Source organism: Berghia stephanieae, chromosome 12, assembly GCF_034508935.2.
Source record: "Berghia stephanieae isolate SIO BIC M18660-M18661 chromosome 12, UCSD_Bste_1.3, whole genome shotgun sequence".
Taxonomy (NCBI): domain Eukaryota; kingdom Metazoa; phylum Mollusca; class Gastropoda; order Nudibranchia; family Aeolidiidae; genus Berghia; species Berghia stephanieae.
In genome coordinates, this window is record NC_088371.1 from 30927270 (window position 1) to 30954302 (window position 27033).

Below are 27033 nucleotides of genomic sequence, written 5' to 3' on the forward strand. Positions count from 1 at the left end.
TTGATTGATTCAACTTTATTTAATAACTTATTCCTCAAACAAAGAGACAAATAATTAATTATAATATAACCAATAGAACCAACAGTTAACACAATTTCAATTCCAATTCAACAGTTGCAATGGAAATCGTCATTGGAATCAGTGACTTGAATATTCCAACAAGACCCAGTTTAGTCAAACTGGTGATCTGCCTTTGTTTTTTTTATCCCTCAAAGTTCAGACTGAATTTATTAAAACGGTCAATCTCAGGTTAAGTTATTTCTTGAAAAAGCTAAAGGACAAGAAACACGCATACACACACACAAACAAACCTAAAAAATTGAACTAAAAAAATGAAACCAAAAAAAAATCTCTTTAAATCAACATATCTTTTTGAGATTATCAGTTCTGACAGGTTTATGTTGTTGATTTTCATGTTATCTTTGTTTTTAAGGATTTTTGGGTGCAAAATCTTAGGTCATTGCAGTGCCAGTAAAACAGGAAAATGAAGGTAAAGTTATTAGATAAAAGGCCTGAACTAACAAATCAAACACAAAGGAAAACGTGAGACAAAGGTTCAACCAGGGATCACAGGCTTAATATAAAGCAATCTATCCGAGTGTCTTGCTTGAGATTACCCACAAATCCTATATCTAAATCTATGAATGGAAGCCGTAGGTAAGGCCAAAAAAAAAAAAAAAAAGCCTGATATCCATTTCCAACAAATTCAGAAAGCCTGAATCTTCATTTGAAATTCGACCAAAAACAGTACAGTCCACTCCGGATAATTGCAACACCATGGAATCAGCAAAAACCTTGCGATTAACCAAAAGGTGTGATTATCTGGAGTGGACTGTATTATTATGCCGGGATGATCTAGATGCCAGAAATAAATTAAAATCCATTTCACAAAGCAGGAAATTCTCGTTAAGTCAGAAATCTTGCCCCCCCCCCCCCCCCCCCCCCATGCCTATCCAGACTCAGCATAATATCCGACCAATAAGAGTATATTTTAATGGCTATAATAATATCAATAAGTAAGAAATAATAGAACTGAGATTGAGATAACTTATAAGGAAGTAAAATGTCTTTCACAAACAAACAAAATATATTATTTCCATTGAACTGTTTCTCCAGGTAGGATATAACTGATAAACCAAAGACATGTTCATGTTTTACAAAGAAAATTTTATCTTTCGGACAAGTCCATCAGGAATGCCCTTGAATTGTGATAAAAAAGCCTGCAAACTGTCTGTATTACATCACTGTAATCATAATAATAGTTTAATCCTGACAAACGGAATGAAATATGACAAAGTTCTGACCACATACATATTATGTATATTATATCGAGTTAGTTCATTACACTTTTAATCAAATTATTTTTGTCTGGCTCTTTTCTTTTGCCAAATTTTCTTTTTATTTTTGGCCAGAAATATGTTGTAGTCAGATTTCTGTCTGTCGAAGTTATGAAGAAAACAAAGGTGAGCTGGAATTAGCCGGATTGAACTGTCTCCTTTCAACAAAAGACCCCAGAAGACTAAATGGTCTATTCCAGATCAAGAACACAAAGCCATACAAAACAGGGCCGATGGTGACAAAAAGTGAAAAAGGAAGAAAATTTTGAATGCTTGCCTACAAGCCCCATTTTGACTGCATTGGCCCCAACCTATAGAGAAATTGAGATGATAAACACTCATTGATACTCTAACCAACTTCTGGAGAGTGGGAAAGTGTATCTATTTGTTCCACCAACATCAAGTCTTTCACAGCCAGTACATTTGATTGGGGGACATGTACATTTTTAAAAAGGAGGAAATTCCTCACAAATTTCTTCAGATCCGAGAAAAACCATCAGCCCTGATAAAAAGGACAATTGACATAGAAGAAAGACAATAACATCAAAACTCTCATGGAACGAACATATTGATAACATCTCTAAAAAGGCAAACAACATCAATGCTCTCATAAGAAGGAACCCAGGAAATGGTTCGCAAAAAAAATAAAAGAAATGTGTTACAAAACGCTAATGCGACCTATTGTTGAGTATGCCTCGGTTGTTTGGGACCATGCGAAAAAGAAAAATAAAAAAAAAATTGAAACGGTTCAGCGAAAGGCAGCTTGCATGGTCACTGGTGATTACATAAATGTAACTGGCATTGTTAAGAACTTGAGGTGGACAACACTCGAGGAAAGACGAAAAAGAGCTAAAGTAACAATGTTTTTTAAGATGTGCAAGGGTCTGGTAAAAGTCGAAACTATTGAACTCCAACCAAGACCAATAATTTCAAGAACAAAGGGTCATGAGCAACGAAACATTACACCAAGCTCAGAATTACAAAGTCATATGCAATCCTCCATGCCACTAACAATTCGACTTTGGAATAACCTCACAGACGATGTGGTTGAAGCACATGATTTGGATCATTTTACAAGAACCCTACAATACATAGCTATGTCATGCTAAATATCGCTTATGTAAAACTTGTGACAATACACAAAAGTAAAGGAAGAAGAAGAAAATAGCGAGCTGTGTACCAATAATGAAGCCATTGACCTAAAGAGACCAACTTCGATTTTTGTGAATTATACTCAGAAATTGAAGATGAAATTTAGTCAGGACTTTTTAAAAAATGTATTTCATTTCAATGCTTATTTTAGCTTCATGAATTGGCATGACATGTAATATAAAATTCATGAAAACATATTCAATCTGTCGATGATAATTCTGTATACAGCCACCTCATCCTGATACGTTTTCTCCAGATACTGAAATCTTTGCTCCTTCTTCATCACCCCAAGAGTTTGTGACAGTTCATCACTATTCAAACAGTTCTGAAGCTTCTGGAAAGTTCTGCGATTTTTCTGAATTAAAAGAAAAAGAAAAAAAAAAAACCTTATTGGTGATGAGGCATGTGATAGTAAACAATCATCAACCACTCATTTCCATCAAGTTCGGATATTAAAAATTGGGGATCATACAGTGGAACCTCCCGATTACGACACCTCTGAATAGCGACAACCTCCTGATAACGACATTGACCCGTGGTGCCGATTTTTTTCTCTTTAAGATCAGTAAAAAAAACCTCCAGCAGAGCTGCCAACCTCTCCTGACAGAAAGAGGAAGATTGGTTGCCAAAAAGAGGAAGATTTAAGGAAAAAGAGGAAGATTCAAGTACGCGAAACAAACAAACAAAAGTACTTACATTCCCTAAATTTGCAGGTTATCCATAAATGTCCATACACCCAAGTCTGTTATAATAGCCACTCCAGTTTATGAATAAAATTGTCTCAAAGCGTTACTGTTGCACTTCTTTGTTCTTCTCATGTTTATGCACATCTAAAGTCTTCACTTCACTCATTTTAATTTATATTTAATTCAAATATTTACATAATATTTACATTATATACAGTCCAGTATATGACACTGGTTTAGTCCTTTTTCAAGGAAGCTGCAGTCGCAGACTTGGCCTTGATGAGCAGCTCCTTGGAGATAGGGTTCTTAAATGATTTATGACTCCATTTTGCTTTGCAAATACTGATGGACTCTAGCAATTTGTTCGACATGCTGGCCCTAAAATCAGTCCTATTCCTCCTGGCTAAGCTCAATAGTCTTTCACATGCTGCATTTGAATGGAAGATGGAAAGTATTCCCAGCATGGAACGACTAAGCAAATGAAACCTAGCAGAGCCAGTTTGTGTTTTTGCATTAGCAAGACGAAACCAGTATTTATCCACTCTTTCTCCATTGAGCAGGGCATTGCAGATGATTGCCAATCTCTAAACTGTCTGAAGAGAATATCCATGACCTCATCAGTACACTGGCCTACTTCACAGGGAACTAAAGATGGAAATCTCTCCACAAAATATTCTAAAGATGCCATCCTAGCCACGACTTTGTTGTCTGGATTAGCAACAGATGCATGCATGATTGGTTCTGAGTCTAAATTACACTTTGATTGGAGATAGACAACAGCTGTTTTCAAGTAGGCTCTAACAGACTTATAAAATTGTTTTTTGGCATCGTCTCCAAGTTCCTTCACCAATTTCCTACATCTATATCCAACATCAATTTCACTTGATTGCAGGAGATTTTTTGTGTCATTGACATCAATTTGCAGCAAATCTTTACCTTGCAGATAAGAGGGTTTTACGAAACGTAAACATAAATCATGAATAATGGACTTCATGATGTCAGCCATTTTATGAATGAGAGGCTCTGATGACTGCAACAATGCATTAGCATTCTCAAACACCCCTACAACATTGTCCAAAAACATGGCATAAGCCTTTACCTCGTCACTCAAAAGCTTCTTCAAAATACCTTGTGCTTTAGAGGAAGTTGACTTTGAAATTGTCTCTTCTGACAACTCCATAAACAAGGCCGATATTGGTTCCCAGAGTAACAGACGAGATATACAAGGTCCAAGAGAGAGCCATCTTGTGTTAACATGTTTTAACACTTCGTGACTGCCACAACCAAGAATTTCCTGAAGTTCCTTCAATCGGGCAACTCTCTTTGACGACTTATCAAGGAAGAAGTAAATGTCTATTAGAAGTTGATCCAGTTTGTGTGGAAGTGTATTGGCAGCTTTCAATGCAGCTAAATTAATCCTATGGCAAGGACAGCCAACAACAATGATATTCTCATTTTCCTCACGAAGAAATGCAGAGACACCAGACTTTTCACCCACCATGACAGAAGCATTGTCAGCACTAAAACTTATGCAATTCTTCAAATCGAGATTAACATCACACAAAGTCTTTTTCAAATGTTCAAAGATGTCTTTGCCAGTGGCTGTACTGGTAGACAAGCTATCAACAGAAACTACCTCTGTCACCACTTCTTCTTTCTCTTTATCAGCATACTGAACGATAACGGGAAACAGTTTCTCCTTAGAATCATTGCCTCCATCTGTACTCAGAGAAAACACACCACAAGAATTAATCCCTTTAACAGTTTTTTCTTTTTCTTCATTGACCATCTGATGAAGGATAGCCGTTGTCTTTGTCCTCCCACACCCATACTTTTTTGCCACCTCACACGAAGGAAACATTGACTTAAACAGATCACCTGCATCATCGGCGATGGCAAGAGGAAGATTCTTTTCAACTAGAAACTTTGTGAACATAACCTCCGCCCTAATGACACTGAAATCTTCCTCAACCGGTTTGGCTTTGAAAAATGATGTCAATGAAGATGTAGAGGCAGGTGCCTTGCTTGCATTGATATGTTTTTGTGTAGCACAGTGTTTTTTAATGTCATAAGCACCACCTGAACATAAACTGAAATGGCAGGAACAGAATGCACAAAATGCCATTGCTGAACTCTTATCGGAACGATGAATTCCACTAAACTGTTTTTCATACTCTTGTTTCCACGATTGCGAATATTTTCCGCCTACCTTTGTTTTTTTAGAGAGGCTCAAGTGATTCAAGAGAATCTTCAGGTCCACGCTTATCCATTATGAATTAACTATTAATAATAGTATTAACACAACACAGTTCAAATGTCTAAGAATTTAAAAACTATCCCAAAAATGCAATGAGCAATGGCCGAAATAAAATCACAAATAAGTAGATTGAAGATGGAAATTTTCAAGATGCAGAAATAAAATCACAAAAGTAGATGAAGATGTTTCAAGATGCAGAAATAAAATCACAAAAGTAGATGAAGATGTTTCAAGATGGAGAGAGTGGTTAGTCTAATCTAGAAGTCTAAGGCACAGAAGATGTTCCAAAGTCCAAACAGCAACAAAGACTGAATCACACATGTGGAGCAAACAGTGAAGTGATCAATGTTGGGTTTCACTTTCCACATTGATTTCATTGGTAAATGTGAGTATTGAGTTACAATCATTACTCAACTACATAAAATTAAATATTCGATACCACAGGAATAGAGCAGTAAAGTTAGGTGCCCCTAACGTAAACAATAACAAGTTGCTAGTGATTTCCGTTAGGGACCGGAACAATTTACGCACAATATAGGTCTCCCAATTTTGTAGTTTGAGTTGTAGGCAATACACTTTCAGTATTGAAAATATGTTTACATAAAATCTAACAGTTGCAGAAATAATAATATAAGGCTAAATTATTATGAAAATCAGGCTCCGAATAATTCTCGTTTTGTTCACACCAGCGCAATAATTTGCTCTGGTCTAAAAATAGATAGACTGTAACTTTTGATAAATTTTAGAAAATTTTACCTTTTGTTCCATAAAATATCCATATCTAGACATTATTTGATGCATGATCGAGTATTTATGAATATGTGTTTCTTTTGCCACCTAACAGCCAAATTTTAAAGGTTATTTTTTTCTATTATTTACATTGGAACGTGAGCTGTCAAGACAGGAACATGTGGTTTGCCACGTGCTTCTCGACCTTTGTTTACGTTTTGGGCACCTAACTTTACTGCTCTATAGTAATGGTATATAGTAATATATTCTGGAATATACGGTATCGATACCAGATATTAGTGTAATCGCACAGCACATAAAATATGACTTGAATTGAAGTGAGTAAAATTATTTTTTTGAGCCACGCAATATACAATTGACTAAATAGCCAATCCGAGACCGACGGCTGAATAAAAAGCGGACAAAATGAGGAAAAAAGCGGAAAAGCAGACAATCATGTGAAAAGCGGACAATTCCGCTTTTTTCGCTGTAGGTTGGCAGCTCTGCTCCAGATAACGATGCACTTTTTGATAAAACCTCCGAATAACGACATCATTTTGGCGATTTTCGTGGATATCTGATACTAAAAATACCGAGTATGAGTACTCAAAGTTTATAAAAACGATTCCTGCTTGAACCAATGAGTACGCAGCTTTTGAAATCAATGAGAACTCAGCTTTTTTTTTGACGAATCTTGGCTGATATGCATTAATAAAAACCAAGGTATAAATGTAAGTGTAAGCAAGTAAACACAAAATCTTGAAAAATGTGATATTATGTGATGATAGTAGTAGTAGTAGTAGTAGTAGTAGTAGTGTTTTTGTGGGAGGAGGAGGAAGAGGATGAGGAATTTTATCTCACTTGTTTTAAAGGGTTTTACAGCGCTTGTGACACATCTATGTCATATCAGCGCCAGTCAAAAGGAAGAAAATTGGAGAGTAAAAAACATTCTAGATTTACAATTGAAATGACATAAGAAAAAGTAAGACAAAGGGGAATGGTCTAAATAGGGAACAGATGTAGATTCCAGGAGCACACTATCAGTGTACTCAGTTCAGATCACCTAAAAGTCTCATCCAGACACACGCACAAGAACCCTCTAAGAGGAATACACTACAACGTTTTGTTTGTCTTGTCAATGTTAATAAAAACTGGTCCCGCGGGCCTTACTACGCCCATTTTGTCCGCCATATTGGAAACCTCTAAAAAACGACACCTCCGGATAACGACATAAAAACTCGGTCCCGTGGCATGTCGTTATCGGGAGGTTCCACTGTATTTAATAAAATCTTTTGCCATTGGATTAAACATCACAATCAGTCTGATTTTCTTCACATTCTTAATTAAAACTGTGATCATGTTTAGTCTTTTAAGAAACTGAAGAATAAGGAGACCTTACCGATGGTTACAGTAAAATTTCAGCAATTATACTGTTAATCATTATAATTCATAATAACTACAAATATAGTTTACATAAATTTTGTTGTAACAAACATTATTTATAGTTATATATGTACCACCATGACAGTTATGTATCTTACCAAGAAAGGAATATTAAGTCTCCGTTTCACATCAAGGCGAAAACTTCTTGTCATTTCTTTATCATTCTCATCAGTTGCTTTTAAACGAAGAATTTCATATACTCTTCGTGTTTGTAGCTGGAAGAAAAATGACAATCAAAGAACTATAAATGTTATCATACAAAATGTGATGCAATAAAGTGATGAGAGAGAGAGAAAGACTTGAATCCTGGACCTCCTGGTTTGAAGGCAAGTGTCATAGTATAAGGCCACATAGCCGGAGGATAATAAAAATTTCAAAATTACAGTCTGAGCTTATTGTTATTGTTTTTAAGGGCTTTACAGAGCTTACGATATATTTAAGCTCATTTCAGGTCAATAAAAAGGGAGAAAATGGGATAGTAAAAAAATTGTAGATCTACAATTGAAAGTATATGAGAAAAAGTAAGACAAAAGGGAATGGTTTAAATAGGGAGCAGAGGTAGATTCCAAGAAGGCACTATCAGTGTACTTTGTCTGAAATGATGTAAGTCTTATCCAGACACAAGCACAGAATCCCACTGAGAGGAATACACTCAAATGCTTACATTATACACTGAAAACAATAAATAAAACAACACATAACAGAGAGATGATTTAAAAGGAAAAGATATAATCTCCCAAAACTATAACTAAATTTTACTGTTTCCCTCAGTCAGACATTCTGAGTTGTTTTCAGTATAGAAAACTGATTTTTACTTTATAACCACGGCTACATTATAACCCTGTCGTTATATCCCTTGAGAAGAAAGACAGACTTACCTTACTGAGCTTGAGTTTTGTCCTTGTGTCATGAACCATCGATTGGGAAAACCCTTTGTGCAACTCTTCTGGTGTAAAGCTTGACAATTTTAAACAGTTTTTGCAGTCCACATAATCACGTACACGCTGAAAGTTTTCAGAAGGATCCTCGACTAGACAGCAAATTAATAAGAAATGAATCAATCAACTATGAATTCAAATAAATGAACATGGCAGATATATCAATGGACACTCAATTTCAATATTGATGATGCAATTACTTTAAGTCCTATTAACCATATGGTGCACAAACAGAAAAAAGGCTGTCATGCAATGAGCCTATCTATCAAATGAGATGATAAAAAGAGTTCAAAACAACGTCAATAAACAGGCATGAAGCAGCACAATACAAAATGTTAACATCAACCACTGCCATACACCATCTAGAAAATTACCTTTGCTGGAAAGTAATAATATTATGAAGTGATTTAGTACACACTGTTGCTCTACAGTAATTAAGGAATCTGCACAAGGCATCCCTTGTGTACACCTTATGAGTCACGTGATTGTGATTTTGACTGTGTTTTCTATTCTTTCTTATGTCCTAGCTATTCATTTCCTTCTTTAGACAGTAACTCAATAATAATACAAGAGAAGGAATTGATGAAAGTTTATAAAACAACGAATACAATCAATTTAGAAGACTGGAATCACCGGAAGCAACTTTACCTGTAATGTCTATGACCTCTGACCGAGTATAGCACCTGTTGTAGAACGTCTGAATCATTCTGGCACATAAACCCATTCTTTGAAAGGGAGGTAACACCAAAACTTGACTAGAGGATAAAGGAAGAATTTGGAAGCAGTGGTCTCATATGTACTATTAAATTAAGTAGTCAACAATCAAATATCTAGTGGACAATAAATAAATAAATAAAATTCCCTTTATTCATCCCATAGGGGAAATTTGTCTCTAAGTCTATTCCAAGGGAAGACTGGAATAACCCAGACGTTAGCCGCAGTGCAACACCACAAATTGAGCTAGGGCAAGGTGACTTGCTCAAGGCCACACAGCGTAGCGGCATGTGATCGAACTTGGTACCTTTTGGGTACGAAGCAAAGACCATAGCACTGAGCCACACTGCCCCCAATGGGCGAACGGATATAAAGGCATTACTTTAACACCCTGAACAAGACTTTTTCATTTTGCAGAGGGGTCAAAGTCAGATCCTCAATATAGAACCCATAAACAGATTTCCCAAAGGGGAAATAAAGAAATCTTTTTTTAAATTCTATAGCATGATGGAAATGAACTGCAGTTTTAGAAAGGGAACAGAAAAGACAAAAGGGCAAAACGATAAATATGATCATCATTTTGAATACTATCATTACTATTATTATTAGTACTACTATTATCATTATTATTATAATTAATAATAATTATTATTATTAATACTATTATTACTATAATATTTGGTGAACCAAATTGGCAAGTGGATTCAAGTAAATGGAAGTTTCCTTTATGATAAATGTGATCAGATCAAAAAAAAGTACAAGCAAACATAACACTAGCATAGAGAAATATTTGAAAAAGAACGGAATATAAGTTGACCAACAACTTAACCAAAAACATTGAAGATCAGTACTAAATGATGAGTTGAAAATTTCACCCTCCATTTTCTGGCCCTCACAGTCTATCAATCAAACCTTGAAATATGTGTTGCAGACAAGCTATTGGTTTCATCAACCTACTAACAAGCATACCTGTCACAAAATTATTTGAACTAAAAAAGTGATCTTTACTCTATTTCTTCTTTTTTTTTTGTTTGTGATAATCTCTTGACAAAAGTTGCAAATATTTCTGCGCTGAAATTGCATGTATTTGTGAACGTTTTTTTATAAAAACAACACGATGATTTGTAAAGCTCGTAGTAAAAAAGGATGTCCCCCAAGGAAATTTTATGACAAAAATGAAAATTTTAAAAATAACAACAAATATAAAGAAAACTTCTCTTCATCAATATTTTTCCCTTATTTTTTTCAAATGACAAATTATAAAATTCTTTTTCAAGTTTTAATAATAAAAAAACAAAAACAAAAACAGAACAGCAGCCTACCTGATTCTTGGTCTGACACAAGAGGGGTATGCATAAAAGTTGTATGTAGTCATATACCCTGCCACAGCATAATGCACCTCTCCTTCCATCTTGTACCTCTCTAGACTGTGAAGAAAACAATATTTTACATGGTCAACCAGTTCCTACATCCGAAGGTTATCATGATAATAAACTTCTGCTAAAATCTCTTGATGTCCCTGATACATAAAGAAATATTACAACCCCCCCCCCCCCCAAATAGCACGAGTTAATTTGGCTCCTATTGCTGTCAAAGGATATGACCTTCACAAGAAAATTAAAGTTAAAGAAAGAATAAAAGTTCCACTCTGAATAATATTAAAATTGGATCAGATTTATCCTGCTCATAAATAGGTGATTATAGAATATATTTACAAATATGATCATGTCCTCATCTGGTGCCAGCACTTATAATATGTGCTTATCTGAATCTGTTCCAGACTGTGGTTTTTCTTAGACCTCTGTTCATCCCTCTCAGCTATCCTCGTAGTCAGTTAATCTTTTTATCATAGATGTTAAATCTATATATTTTTAAATAATTATAGGTTTATATGCCATATTTATAAGTCTAATTGCTGATTCAGTATTATACACATTTGAATTTTTCTCATGACATTCACTATTTTTGTAACCACCTGATGAGAAAAAATTGATAAATTAACGTAAAATTCTCCAGGTTACACCCTTAGTGCAATGATTTGAAATTTGCATAACCAATAAATCATTTGAAACTAAACGTAATGCAGAAATAAACTTACACAATGAAATAATCCCAGCTTTCATCATCTACATCAATGTAAGAGGCAGCATCAATAAAAAATTTGATGAAGGTTTGCAGACGACTGTGAAACTCTCTAAATCCAGGCTCCTCAATCTTGACAAAATATACTTCAAAATGATGCTCAATTCCTGACTCTGTAAAGAAAAAAAGCAAGTAAAAGTGAGGGATATTCTGTAAATAAAGAAAAAAAAAATTATTATAAACAGTGGCCAATCTTGATTTTGGCTATGGAATATTCTACAATACTTGTAATGGCCTACATCATTTTTCGAAGACTAAAAAAATCAAAATCCTCAGAAATCCTAGAAAAATAGACCAGAACAATGGGATAACAATCCGATATGAAAGGGTCCTTAAATTTATGTGTCAGTCACAGGTCAAGAGACTGCACAAGTAGCAAATACATTCCTCAAAATAGTTTCAAGTTAGCAAGTAGCTCACTGGTATGTAAGAGGTATTCATCCACTTTCTCCCCAAATGGTTTGAACTTTAAGTCATCCTGCACAGCACTCTGAAACACATTCAGGTTGGTGGTACAGAAGGCCTGCATCTCTGTTGTGTCAACAATAATTTTGGCAACATCATCTGGCTATTGTTCAATAAAAAAAAAAAAAAAATATTAAAGATGACAATATGCAAGTAGTGAATTAAGCACATAATATAAAAGTTAATCAAACCAAATGAGTCTGTATGAATAACTCGTCGTGTAATCAATGGAGTGATGAGAATCGCAATGAACATGGTGATATATAAAGGCCCAAAGGAACCTGCTCAGAGGTACATACTGTATTTGGGCCTACTTAATCATATCATTATAAACGACAGTTGTTATATTAATCTATTACATTAACTGATGTGATTTATCAGAATATGTCAAAAGGAAACAAAAAAATTAATCAGCATGGGATCCGAAATTCAGGAAAAAGTGTTTATAAACAGAATCATTTAAGTTTAATGCATTCAACGTTGTAAACGTGGTGAAATGATTTTAATTACGGTAAAAAGAACATTGAAAAAAACACTGAATAAAATTATTTGTTTCCCCCAACTGACAAGAGTAAATTTAATTTCCTTTAAAATAACTTGAAACAGTATAATAATACGCTTCAACGGTCGTAACGTCACTTCCCTCATAATGACGCATGGTAACTTAGTAACTACTCTAAAATATCGGAACAATGGCGGACGCCCTTATGAAATATTTCTCCGACGAGCATAAAAGCGTATCCAGAGGAAAAAAACATCATGAATCTGATCATGTTTTGACTTTTACACATTCTGATCACAAGACATATGAAAAGTTCTAGCCAGCATGAAGAATAAAAAGTACCAATTTTCTTTATTCAGAACCACGATGGCCGCCGTTGCTGGGCGACGTGACATCAGACTATTGAATCCAATTGCATTAATAACTTTTAAAGAATATTGATATTCTTAAATAGAGAAAAGCCTTTTTTCTTTCTCAAATAAAATTGAAATAAAACTTAAAAGAAATGCCTATGGAGATAAAAGCAATCTGGAAACAAGCTGGATACTCTACCACATCATTGCCTCACGAGTCTAACTTTTAGTCTAAGACTGATTTATCACTAAGATCAAGTCAACATGGATTTTTGATGTGATGAAAAAATATTACTGGTTGACAATGGATTTTGGCTGAAATATTCAAGGGGCGAGCGACACTCAAAATGTGACTTGTAACATTTTGGTACATAAGTAACATTTATTACAAGCTGTAACTTTAAGGCATGAGAATATCCATTGACATCAAAATTTGATTATATTATGCCATGATTTGACTGTATGAGAATCATTTGACTACAAAGCTTTCAAGGCACAATCTTTATTGAACTTGACAGAAAATTGAGGTCAGCGTCTTAAGTGAAATAGAGTAAACAGAAGGAAATATTGTTTTTTAAATAATAATATATAAAATTTACCAATCAATTAAAAAGAAATCTAATTATACTCTTGAATTAGGAGTATTGTACAAAAGAAAATTGGATGGACATTTCAGCATTTGATAAGACTTTTAAAAGGAGAATTTCTCTCTCTACTAAAATTTGACTTGAGTAGACTGTTAAAAAGATCACACATATATAACTATCACTGTTGTTCTATTTACCGGTACGCCAAGATCATTTTCATCCACTATTTCCTTAAATGTAACATTGAGGTAAGGGATCAATTTGGCAGCTGTGTAGTACAATTTCACTTTGGGATCAACGTAGCCAAACAACATCTCACTGTGAAAAAGTGAAAAAAAATAATTGAAGGTGCAACTGAAAACAATCAATTAACAGTGGTGCAATATTGTGTGAAATTGATAAATCGCAAAAAATATAGGAAAAGAGTGCTAATCATTAGCACCATAATTACAACAGCAATAAAATAATAATAATAATAATAATAATAATAATAATAATAATAATAATAATAATAATAATAATAATAGCAATAATAATGATCAAGATGAGGTTTATTATTAATGCTATCATTTTATTATTGTGATTATTTTCATTATTAATAACATCATTATTACCAGTGGAGAACCAGCAGTATTCGTAAAGATATAAAGGTTATTACGAACATCCATTTTACTCATTATCCTAATTGCGTCAATTAACATAGATTGAGACGAATCTTTTGAGACATCGACTATCAAAATTTTTTTTGTTTGTTGCTTTAGGTCTCTTCCAACACAATTGAGGTTATATGAGAGACCGCTGAAACAAAAAAACAAGCAATCTAACAAAAATAGTACAAATGTAAATCAAAATCATAACCTAAAGATATCATAAGCTAAATTATAAATAACCAAGAACAAACAGGCAGAAGATTTACAGAAAAAAAAACATCCCCTGTCAAAAATACAATCACAAACCCAAGAAGCAGGACAGGCTAGTAAAGAGAAGAAGAAACGACATCACTATCGGATCGTACACCCATGCGAACATAATAGGTATATGATTCAAGGGTGATGCTCCCATCCAACCACCCGCGACTATCAAAATAGGTTTGGTAATGTTTGTAGATGCGCACAAATTCATTTAGCAATACAGCGACCAGATAGCAATTCCCAAAGTCTAAGACCAATCATAATGTCATAGTGAATGTAGACACTGTTTCAACGTACTCTCATGAGTAAAAGGACGCAGACACACTGTTTATGTGCTTTCACATAAGATCATGTATACGCTAGTTTCTACTTCATTTACTATTTTGATAAGATAAGATATAAGTCAGAAAACTTAGTAGTTTCAAATTTAAAATCAGCAAGCAATTTAAGGAATCCTAATCCAATTGACAAAAAAGAAAATTTTTGCCATTGTTCAATATTTTGTAAGTCTGTTTGCAGCTGTGTTTGGTCTGATGGTGATTTGATGTGTCTGTAGAGAATACAGTCATCTGCAAAGAGATTCTACAGCTTAGAGAATATCCTTTATGTGACAGAGTAAGAATATCAGACCTAGGCCTGTCCCTTGTGGTACTCCCGAGTCAATGACAGGATGACGACGATGCACCTTCAATGATAACTTGCTGTGTTCTTTGTGTAAGAAATGATGTAAGCCACTTGTGGATATTACCTTTTATGCTGTAACTTTCACATTTACAGAGGAGTTTTTTGTGTAGACTGGCCAAGTAACCTATCTTTTTTATTTCAACTTGTTGATTGATGACAATTCAAATGCTAGCAAAGACAGGCAAATTAAAAATAGATAATATATAACTTACGAATCACCAAAAAACTGATGAGTCATCTCAGCAGGGAAGCAAGAGGTGTCATCATCAATGTCCTCTATTTTTCTCACTGGAGAAAATAATAAAAATAATTGTTCAATTCAAATCAACTAAACAATTATAACATATTACTCCACTGACAGCAATGACAGTATTATCTCATGACCTGGGAAAAAAAGGCTAAAATTTCAAGTTAATCTGATACCAAATTTATTGTTTTGGGCCCTCATTCATTGAGATGAATGGAAATTTCCTACATTAATAAACAATGAAAATGTGAAAATTTCTGATCTCTTTTCTAGCCTTTCCAATTCAAAACTCTACGTTAGAAGATTACCCGTGACATGACTGCCAAATTCATCTTATTGATCTTAAAACATTATTTGTTTGCCTATAAAATTAAGATCAAATTATAAGCAAATAATCACTGGAAAACCTAAAATATCATTCAAGATTTAGTGACTGATCATTTGATTTTTTAAATTCCCCCATAATCTGGAATTCCCTTCAAGTCTGCTCACAAGTTAAATCAATTTTTCATTTAAATTACTGCATTGGGGATTGATCGCTGAACTACGGGATATGGACACCAGGGGGGAGTCAACTCGGAGCCATGAGAGGTGGAAACCACTGATGAGTAAGTATTAAACCACAGTTATGGACACCATGGGGAGTGAAGCCGGGACTATGGAAGTGAACACCATTAGAGAGTGAACCTTGGGCTATGAGAGGTGGACACTAGTAGGGATTGAACGTGGAACCACAGCATATGGAATCCCGAAAGGGGAGTGAACCTGAAACTATTGGAGATGGAAACGCACAAAAACTGACTTGTCGGATAATGAATGATGTGGTCATGGTGATTGTAATAGTAGCAGTTGTGATAATGATGTAGCAGTTGTGATAATGATGTGGTGGTTGTAATAGTAATGACAGTGATATTGATGTGGTAGCAGCGGCAACGGTGCCAGAAGTAGTGGTAGTGACTGGGTGGTGGCTGCAGTTTTGGCAACAGTCGAAGCGATCATAGAGGCCTCTTTAGTAGTGATACTGAACATGATGTGGTGGTGGTAGTTGTAACAGTAGAGGAAATGATGATGATTTGGTGGTGGTTGTGGTGGGGGGGGGGGGGAGGGAAGCTATCCATGAAACAATAATACCTCACAGGAAAAACATGAAAGTTGCCCATAACCCAGATTTTGTTTGCTCCAGCCCGGATTTTGGCATCTCTGTGTAATATATCACTACTACTAGTGTACGGTTTTTCTCATCATTAGAGATATAACTTACTATCTGTAAATATTTATATTTATACTATTTTAAGTTAGATCAGGAACTTTGACAAAGGTATGTATCCCAACATAGAGTATATAAGTATAAATATGTCTTATTGTCCATTTCATAACACAGCGATCCAAATAAAATCAAACTCTATATAGCATATCTTAGATGTAGAGGAACAATATTTTAAACCATTAATACAATAAGTCCTGAGAATGAAAAAAGACAAAAACAAAGTACCAAGTTTGAACTGGATGGCATCATTTGCATTACATCTGTATTGTTCAAGTTCATTTCTTGCCAAAGTTAAATCTGAAAATAAAGATAAAACAAATAACAATGCGATTATAATCGGACAAACAATTGACCTTTCGAGCATTGCTAAGAATTAACCAATCAGAATAAGTTTGACAAGCTATTGCCATGAATACCTTTTTTACTATAATCTCATTGTACGAGTGCCAGATTATTTAATTGATATACAGTGCGTATAATTTTGAAAATTATGTCAGTTATCGTATAATTTGTAACTAGTCTAATAAACATTTAAATCTGTCCATTTTTAACTCAATAATTTCTTAAATAATTAGTTTTAACTTTTTTGTTGCTTCTGATCGTCATGTGTCTGAGTGAGATACTCAATCAATTGCCTTTTATTTTCCTGTTTCTGTGCGAGATTTTAAAAATTCACTTTCAAAAATGATCGGAGTGGGGGATGGAAAAAGATTTAAAAGAAAAAAGGGCGTGGGACAATTATCATTTGCAATATCCTGTAGAACAAAGGCCAAAAATACATTTAAAAATAGAAAAAAATAGAAAAAATAAAAAGTGGCGCATTCAGGGATCAATTTCAGACATCTTACCCATTCAGCCAAACCATTCACATAAAAGATGCTGCATATTATACATAGTAAACTACTATCCCTCGAAAAATTTGTTGTTTGAGTTTGGGCATTTTAAAAACTTTTATTGATGTTTATTTCTACAACTATACTATAAAGTAGTATGGTTGCAAACCATTGATACCGACAACAGCCAATGAAAATGCAGATATCATGCTGCAATGCAAAATAACAGTCAAAGAAAATGTGACATAATTGTTCAATGAGAAACAGTTAGTCGCCATTGATCATAACCGCGGTGTCAGCAGTCATGTCTAGTCTATGTATATTAATATTACATGGCTTTCAACAAATAGGCTGATAAGAAACGCTCCCCACATCACCCACAATGTGTGAGACTGTCCATCTGTCTAAACTGCCCTGGCCAGTCCCGGTTGGTAAACAAGGCAGACCCCCCCCTCTCTCTCTCCCGCCAAAAAATCACTTCTTAATTTCTCTATGTACAACGCCAACGCTCAGCTTCTCGGTTTCAATATTATCGGCAAGGTCAATGCCACCAATACTAGTACTTAGTCTCGATACCACTCAACAATAGTTCAATTGTAGAAGATGCTATTGTTGCCGATGTAGAGTCAGATTGTGAGGAGAGTGCACCACTGGAACCAGTTTCCAGCCATTCCACTATAGTCTATAGCAGCTATCAAGACCTTACACTTCTCCGAACGCTCAGGAAAATAAACTTGCTCTATTTCTCTGAATGTCCAGGGTTGCCGACCTTGGTTATTCGGATTTATAGTGGCTAGTCTTCTGTCCAGGAACTTTGGTAAACGCCCATTTGGCCCTCCAACAGGGAGCTGATAAATGGCCTAGTGGCTGTGACCCAATTTTTTGGACTTTTGAGTGATGGGTCTCAGAAAAAGTTCCATAGATGTTTTGTTTATGGATGGATTTTAATGATTTATGTCTTATTTTCTTCAGGAATTACTCTATCGTTTGGTTTATTTTAAAATCAATGACGATTTAGTATATCTTTTGATTGCAGATAAAATAGGGTATAATTTAGCTTTGGATAATTAAAAAATTAGAAATCGGTAAATCAAAATTTCATGATGGCACATAGATTTAACACTAACACCTTAACTCTTTCATAAAATTAAATTCAGGGCAAAGCCGTATAACGCATCCATGAAATTCGTTTCAGCAAAATCCTTACTCAAATCTTAGCGGCCATTTTTAAAATCCAAATGGTGGTTACTACTGGAAATGCAACAGTTTCAGGTCACAAAGTCCGTCAGTAGTCAGTATTATTATAACGAAGTTATGCATCTTTAATTGAACCCTCCAAAACGCGAACGGCAATTTCCAGTCACAACTTTCCTATGGGCGAGTTGGGTCACAATTTGACTGCCACTGCTGCTCACTAAACTGCCAAGTCAGTAAATAACAATGGCAAGGCAAATAATAGAATAATAGAACTATTAGAAGACCATTTTTCAGCCTTTAAATAGGGAGTTTAATAGAAATTCTAAATGTACCTCACACACTTGAAACCAATGTCATATGAAAGAGCTGGCAACACAGATTACAAAACAGTTTGAATTTTGTTTGTATCTTGATTAGAAATGTAGTTACGGCAGTTCAAAGTCTGAAATTTCAGACCGATTTTTACCCCAAAATTACCATTGCAAAGTTGTGACCGAAATCGCGTGATGTTAATAAAAAATGGTTAAAACAGTCAATATGGAGTTCTTATAATATATTGTATACCAAAATGTTCGTCTTATCGAGGACAATGCATTTACATTAATAAAGAGGAAGATAAACATTTCAAATTAACACATTATTACATAATATGACGCAAATGTTACATAATCAAAAATTCGGCTAGACGTAAGAAACAATTTGCTCTATCACTTTTGGATTTATCCCCAATATCTCATTGAAACAATTGCAAATAACTCCCCTCTTCTAATTAATACATAGAGAATAAAAAAGGGTTTGAGAGTATTTAAATGAAAAGATATAAACATGTTGTGTAATGTCATAATGAGTTTATTTTTACCTATGGCAATTTAATTGCATATAAATAAAATGGTAGATTGAAAAAGTTCAAATAAATTGAAACAGATTCCCTATTATACCTAATTAGAAGGAAAGTTCTGGCTTTTAATACTTTAAAAAATTCTGCTGAACCACTTTGGGTTTATTGCTATTACATCATTTGAACTGACAATTAATATAATTTTATCCCCCACCCCCTCCCCCCTTCTCTCTCAATATATGGGGGTGTCAAAACTAATAGAACTTCTTACCATAATAATTATTAAGGCTAAGACCTTTAGAATATGGATACAAATGATAAACATATCTAAACATATTCATATGGGAAAGAAACTTGATGACAAAGTAAAATTAAATTAAATTAAAGCAATTGGTATTTTTAAAATATCAATATTATTAATATCGGATTTCATAAAGAGAAGAAATATACGAACTTTTAAAACAAAAACTATAAAAAGCCTATAAATAAAGTTGGAAAGTATGTATTCAAAATAAAAACATAGCAAATAATAGTACTGAAAATATTATGGACTAAATTTAACATAATACATAACTAAGTTTAAGATATCGATATTCATATCGATATCGTCCGGCAGCCATGATGAGAAGATAATGTAAACAAGGCATTTCGGCGCAGAGTTAAAAGGTGTCTGCGCATCGATATAGAGCCCTGAAATTTGGCATGAATAAAGTTTAGATGTTATTCTAAAAACAAGCCTATAAATTTTAAAAACACACGCGGTAAATAAAAAAATAAATGCATTTGAAAATTGCCAAATTTTAACTTCATATAACTTCTGGAATTATCAATGGATTTTTCCTTAATTGGCACCATTTAAAAGGAAATTGAAAGACGAAAATAATGATATCAAAATATCTGCGATATTCCTCTTTATAACGAAGTTATGCATCTTTAATTGAACCCCCCAAAACGCGAACGACAATTTTCGGTCACAACTTTCCTATGGGCGAGTTGGGTCAAAATTTGACTGCCACTGCTGCTGCTCACTAAACGGTACTACCGCAAACTCGGGGACCCGAGTCTCTCTTGCTTAGTTTACCCTAGATACGGTCTGCCGCCTGGAATGATGACACCGGATGTTGCTTATTGTTGTATGCCAGATTCTTATCGTTGTATGCCAGACTGGCATTTTCTTTTTTATGTGTTTTATTATTATGTGCGAATTTAATGTATAATGTTTTTATACGTTTTGAACCCGTTTTTGAACAAATAAACGTATATTTGAAAATGGGTAATAAAAACAGTAAAACATTTTTTTGACGTGTTCAATCATTTGGATTTCACGTGGGGTTCTTTGCCGTTTTTTTTTGTCTGGTGTGTTTGTGTTTTTCACGCCGCGGCATTTCGATTCTCATCGTTGTATGCCAGATTGGCATTTTCTTTTTTTCGTGACCAGCATTTTCTACAAAATTATGTGTTTTATTATTATTATGTATGTACATGAATATAATATGTATTATATGCGAATTTAATGTCTAATGTTTTTATACGTTTTTGAACCCGTTTTTGAACAAATAAACGTATATTTGAAAATGGGTAATAAAAACAGTAAAACATTTTTTGACGTGTTCAATCATTTGGATTTCACGTGGGGTTTTTTGCCGTTTTTTTTTTTTTTGTCTGGTGTGTTTGTGTTTTTCGCGCCGCGGCATTTCGATTCTCGTAATGGCGTTACAATTATTATATGCTCATGCGAGGACAGAAGAAGACGCTATTCTCTTTCTCCAGACTAACGGGTTATTAACAAGAAATCCACCAAATTGTGCGACTTGCAACCGAGTCACCACTCTTATAAAGAAAAGTGCCACAAGTGACAACAGGTACTGGCGTTGCCCTACCCACAAGAGTGTCAAAGTTCCCTTAAGGAGAGGATCGTTCTTTGAACATCAGTGTCTTCCTCTGAGGAAAATTGTTGAGCTGCTCCTTTTGTGGGCTTTCAAGGAGCCGATTCTAAACAGTACAGGGCTCACTGGAGTGAGTGAAAATTCTGTTTTACAGTGGTATGGTTTTTTTCGAGACATTTGTTCGTGGTGGCTTTTGAACAACCCGTACCAAATAGGTGGTCCAGGCCTCACAGTCGAGATCGACGAAAGTCTAGTGGCCAAAAGAAAAAAACAACGTGGGCCGAGTTGCTGAGCAACGGTGGGTGTTTGGTGGTGTGTGTAGGGAGACGGGACAGGGATTTTTAGTGGTCGTGGATAACGACAGATCAGCGGCTAGACTGTTGCCACTTATTCAGGAGCACATCGCCCCTGGTTCCACTATACACAGTGACGGCTGGGCTGCATACAACGGGATAGCCAACCTCCCAGTCCAACCTCCATATCAACACCTGGTGGTGAACCACACAGCTAACTTTGTTGACCCCCAGACAGGCGCATGCACCAACACTATTGAGTGCTATTGGAAGAACTGCAAACGCAGGTTCAAATCTATGCTGGGTGTCCACAGTAGTCAACTGGAATCTCATTTGGATGAATTTATGTGGAGGGAGCTATACGGGAAGACTCACCAAGAAGCCCTTCGACATATTATTCTCCATCTTTCGCAGTGGTATCCAGTATAGGGTGAGTTATAAATACTGTTTACTACTAGTATATGAAAAAAAAAACCCAACAAAACAAAACAAAATCCAGTCCAGATCTAATTATCTACTATGAATCTAGAAATAGATATATTTAGATCTCGAAGCGATCTAAATTTTATATTTTAAAATATATTAGATCTAAAAAAAATTAATTAAAAAAATAAAAATTTTGGCCAAAAAATAATTTGGATCTAGATTTTATATTTTAAAAGATATTAGATCTAAAAAAAAATTAATTAAAAAAATAAAAATTTTGGCCAAAAAATAATTTGGCCAGAAATTATTTGGGGGTCCCCGAGTTTGCGTAAAAAAATAAAAAAGATTTGGCCAGCAATTTTTTGGGTCCCCGAATTTGCGTAAAAAATATAAAAAATTTGGCCAGAAATTATTGGGGAAATTTTTGGGTCCCCGAGTTTGCGGTAGTACCCACTAAACTGCCTACTTTAAATTTAAACTCCGATTTTCAAGTCAAAATTTTGGTATCATTTATCTTTGAAAGGCTCATCATAATGGTATAGGTTTCATAGAGTCATTGAGCCCAGTCCAATTTGATTTTTTTACCAAGTACCTACTAAACTAATAATACTAATTACTAAAATAAAAGACTTCTCTTTTTTTATAACTTGTCATCAATGTAGGCACTTTCATGAATTTTTCAAAGGGGACTAAAGGAAATAAAACCATGTTATTTGGATAGAGCTTGAAAAACCATTTAAAATGATATATGATACAACACTGTAGCTCAATTGGTTCAAAAGTTATGGATTTTTATATCGACAATTTCTCCTTATATAGCTATATAAGAAAATATTCTTGAAAATTGTGACCGAAAAATTGATGAATTTAGGGTTTCTCCCTTTTAGAGAGCAACTATGTTAAAAAAAGAGCATATTATTACATGTTTCACCTAATATAATCAATAGAGGTACTAGACCAAAGGAAATAATGCAAGAAATTAATCACGCAACATTGTTATGTAATGATTATGTAACATTACGTGTGATTGAGCAATGGCGCTGTACCGTATGCGAAAACCCGATTTACAAATCGGACTATAAAAACTGTCCTATTTAACAGATATTGACAAATGATATATCATTTTAAAGGTCTTTTCAAGCTCTATCCAGAAATATGAAAAGGTAATAGCTAATTTCCCTTTGTACCATGTAACCGAAGTCTATAAATATATTTTGTTTCAAAATTATCGGCTGATATTTTTTTTTAAAGTTCGGGGTCACTGAGGAAACAAAAGGTAAACCAAATTAAAATGACAGCAAATTAACATACCTGGATCCACAGCAAGGCAGAAACAATTCTTCAAGAAGACAATATCAGAGTCAAAGGAAGTGAAGATCCTCTGTCACGATATCAGTGATGATGTCTACAACTTATACTCTGAACTCTGTAGACTCGTCCTCACTCTTCCTCCCGCCAGTAAGATATGGTAAAAATATCCCTCTTCTTGGACAATTTGACAATTCGACCATTGTAAAGAATATCTTCTCCCTCAACATTCCAGGTGTGAATAATATAGCATCCGATGACCTCTTTCGGCTGATCGAAAATTTGAGTTAAATATCCAAGAAGAGGCCTTTTTACATTTCTGAAGATAGTATTTGACAATCCAGATGAGTCCTGAAGCGCACCGGTGACATCATTTGCAATTTTGGCTCTTCGCACTCTGTCCTTCTTTTGTTGCTTTACCCTCTGCCGTTTCACCAGCTCCATTTGCAATGCAGACTGGCGTAGATTAAAGCTGGACTTCTTTATGCCCTGGCACCTTGCAAACAGGATGATTTTTGATTGCTCTTCATTGGACTTGCTGTCTAGCCAATCAAGTGTTCCGTTGGTCTTCACCTTGACTTTGGCATCGATATAATCTAGAGCAGCATTTGGGGCTCGCCTCATCTGTTTGTCAAGAATGCCCAGGGTTCTCTCTGCCCATATGTTGTATGCTGGGGCGGTGTCAACTCTTCCAGCCATGACAGCTGCAGAATTTGCACCCTCAGGCATGTACTCTTTCAGTTGTCGTGTCAGAATAGACACAAACTCCTGAAGAATACATTCTGTAGACAAATACAAATCAGCCTCATCTCTATCAACTATTTTTAAAGACTGAAGAACTGTGTCTTCTTCCATAAAGTGTCGACCGAACACATCCTCGGTTGCGGAGTACAGTCGATCCGGGGCATGGGCGAGTGTCTGAATCTTAGGAATGATGTTGATCAAAGAATGAGCTATTCCTGCATGGTTCCTAACAGAGGACGAAGTGTAGCAAAGAGCCATCCATGGTGCTGTGATCGATTTACCCACCATCCCCAAAAGTTGCAGGTCATTGAGAATTTTCGGATTCGACAGATCGGTGGCGAGGCAATTTGCAAGAGTTGTTGCACTGCACTGTGTCCTCAGATAGGTGACCAATTGGTGGCGATAACGATAAATAGTTCCAGCCAGATGAAAAAGAACATGGAGACGATTCCCAACATACCTCAAGAACGTTCCTGGTTTTAAATCCTCCGACTTAAGAAAAATTTTAAAACCAAGAGGGTCACCCTTTTCCTTGTATCGAATCTTGTAAATCCCCTGAATAACACTTACAGCACAGCTTGTTCCTCCAAGGGTTTTCCCATGAAGATTTCTCTTACTGTCCAGCTTTCTAAGAGCTGAACGGGCGCCATTTGCCAGGCCATCCAAAGGGTGGAGGTTGCACTTGAGATCCAACAAGCTTTTGTTCAATTTCTCCTCCAGCAGCACCACGGCAGCATGATTGGCAGCAGCCCGATCTGTTAAAGTACATAAAATTTTTCCTTTTATGGCATCACACACATCAATATGTGGGATACCTTTGTAAGAAGCATAAGCCATCCCAATGTTGTCCAAAGTGTCTGAAATATGATGTACATAATCCTCTGCACATCCACCAGGCAATTGAGCTGCATTAAGGGTGAGTATTGATGACTTTGTTGAAATATGTATTTCATTGATGTGTTGTCCATCAACCATTGTGGCATCCCATGATAAGGTCATTGCATCAGATGACAGAATTGTTTCAGCAGACTGAATGTCAGCAATTACTCCCATCTCACGTGCCATTCTGGTAGCTGTCGATATGTTTGGGACTGACAATGAGGAAGAACCAGTGAGACACTGAACTGCATATTTTACAACTGTGCCAGTGGTAGCTGCTGGTACCTCATTTGACAGACATTTGTATATGACCTTTCTTATGGAGCAGGAGTAACTGTTGCCAGTTTTATTTTGGATGATAGAGCAAGATGGCGCTGAAGTCTCTTCTAATAGAGCGATATAATAATCAATTTGAATATGGCAATCCTTCAGCTCTGTTTTTAAATCTCTGTTCAAGGAAAACAGTTGATTCAGATCAGATGTAATTTTTTTATTTTCTTTTACTGTTTGTTCTCATTGGTCAAGGCCAAGTTGGTGTCTTTAAGAATCTGAATAGAATGATCCTGATTCAGATTTTTTTTCTCCAAGTAGGAAATGAAAATAATATATCCATGACAAATATTATCAGGATCTGGAGGGAGATACTGAAATGTTTTTAATACATCAATTAAGGTAGACACAGGGTCCATTTTGATTTCTTTGTCAGGTTGAAGTTTTCAAAAGCTGTATTGGAATGCTGAATCTGAGAGGGAAGGGGGAAAATACAACCACAAAAAATAATTGAGACAAGAGCCAGAACTATTATATTGTCATTAATTAACAATTATTAATAACAAAGTAATAAGTGGTGATGATATGAAGATGGTGATAATAATGATGGACGATTATGATGTTGGAAAGTTGGAAGAGATGATGAAAAAAAAAGACAAAAGTTGTAGACGAAGACCCATTCTAAACTAAAATTAAAATTCTAAAAACACATTGTTTTCACTTCAATATAAGTCAAATTAAATTAACATAGTGGAAAAATATAATAATCATAAATAAAAACGAGACCAAGTTTCATTTAAAATGAACAAGATCCCCATCTATTACGATAAATTTTAAAACGAAAGTAGCTTAATAGACACAAAGAAGAAAAAACCTATTATCGATAGATTTCCGCTCGACTTCAGGTCTGGTGGTATCAGACCGCCTTTCTTTACGGTTCTAAAAAAACATTGCCGGTGGATGAAATGAGATGAAATTTGGAATACAACACATTGAAATGTTAAGCTTTAACTGCAATAAAGTTTGAAAACATTATATTTTCAACAACAAAAATTGTAAATCAGTAAAAACTTGCCTTTCTTCACTCTGCTGTATCTTCTGAACCAATGAATGGATCTCGATGAAACAAAGACTGTTGAAAAATGCGCGATCTCCAGAAAACAATGATACCTGATACGACCCCGTTCATTTATCAAAAAACAAAAATACGTAGATATCCGTAGGCCCCTCCGCAGGACCGTAAAAACCCGGTCACAGCTTCTCGAGGCGATAGCGGCGTCAACGACGGCAGTGAAAATCGTATCGGTGAAAGTGCCTCATCAATGATGATGGAAAAAATGAATTGATGAATGAATGTGCATTGTATTCTCGGCTTCGATAAAATCGTATGACTTTTTACCAATATTTGATGCGGCGTTCCTGTTTAAAACATAAATTTCGTAAATATAAAAAAAAGAGAAATATCTAAACGACTCCTTGTACGAAAATGCCTAATAAAATAAAACAACAGGAAAATTCATCATACCCGCCATTTTGCAGTTCTCCTGTGTTGAACGTAATTCTTGTCATGAGCCTAAAACCATGGTGATTTAAAATATTGAAAGTTTTAGTTGTATTCACGAAATAAATAATTTTTTAAAACACAGCTCCTTTTTAAAAAAGCAATATCTGTAAAATTATTTTCATCCTCGGTTCGTATTTCTACGAGAATCTTGAAGTCAATTTGACATGTAGTAAAGGCTCTAGGCTTGATCAAAATAAGCTTATTCTAAAAATTATATTTCTAGACTGAAAATTGAAAGTTGCGAATAAATACTAAGACGATTATGTGATGGTCATTCAATGAAGGGATCGGTCTGAGATTGCCACTTTGGCATTTTTTAACATTAATTTATTAAGATGTAATTAAGCATGAATAGATAGTCTATTGTTTGTTACAGTGGAT

At 35.0% G+C, this 27033-nt stretch overlaps 1 protein-coding gene across 1 annotated transcript; it reads right to left on the reverse strand.

Moving 5' to 3' along the window:
* LOC144957895 (histone acetyltransferase type B catalytic subunit-like) lies at positions 1-26728 on the reverse strand. The gene is made up of 11 exons (XM_078889422.1): positions 26614-26728; positions 16640-16711; positions 15113-15188; positions 13503-13623; positions 11819-11966; positions 11355-11511; positions 10579-10683; positions 9191-9297; positions 8483-8634; positions 7703-7819; positions 1-2844 (listed from the first exon to the last, which is right to left on the reverse strand). Exons 1-11 carry the CDS (start codon positions 26618-26620, stop codon positions 2674-2676), a joined length of 1233 nt encoding a protein of 410 aa, XP_078745548.1. The 5' UTR covers positions 26621-26728; the 3' UTR covers positions 1-2673.
* Between the last annotated feature and the right edge of the window lie 305 nt (positions 26729-27033).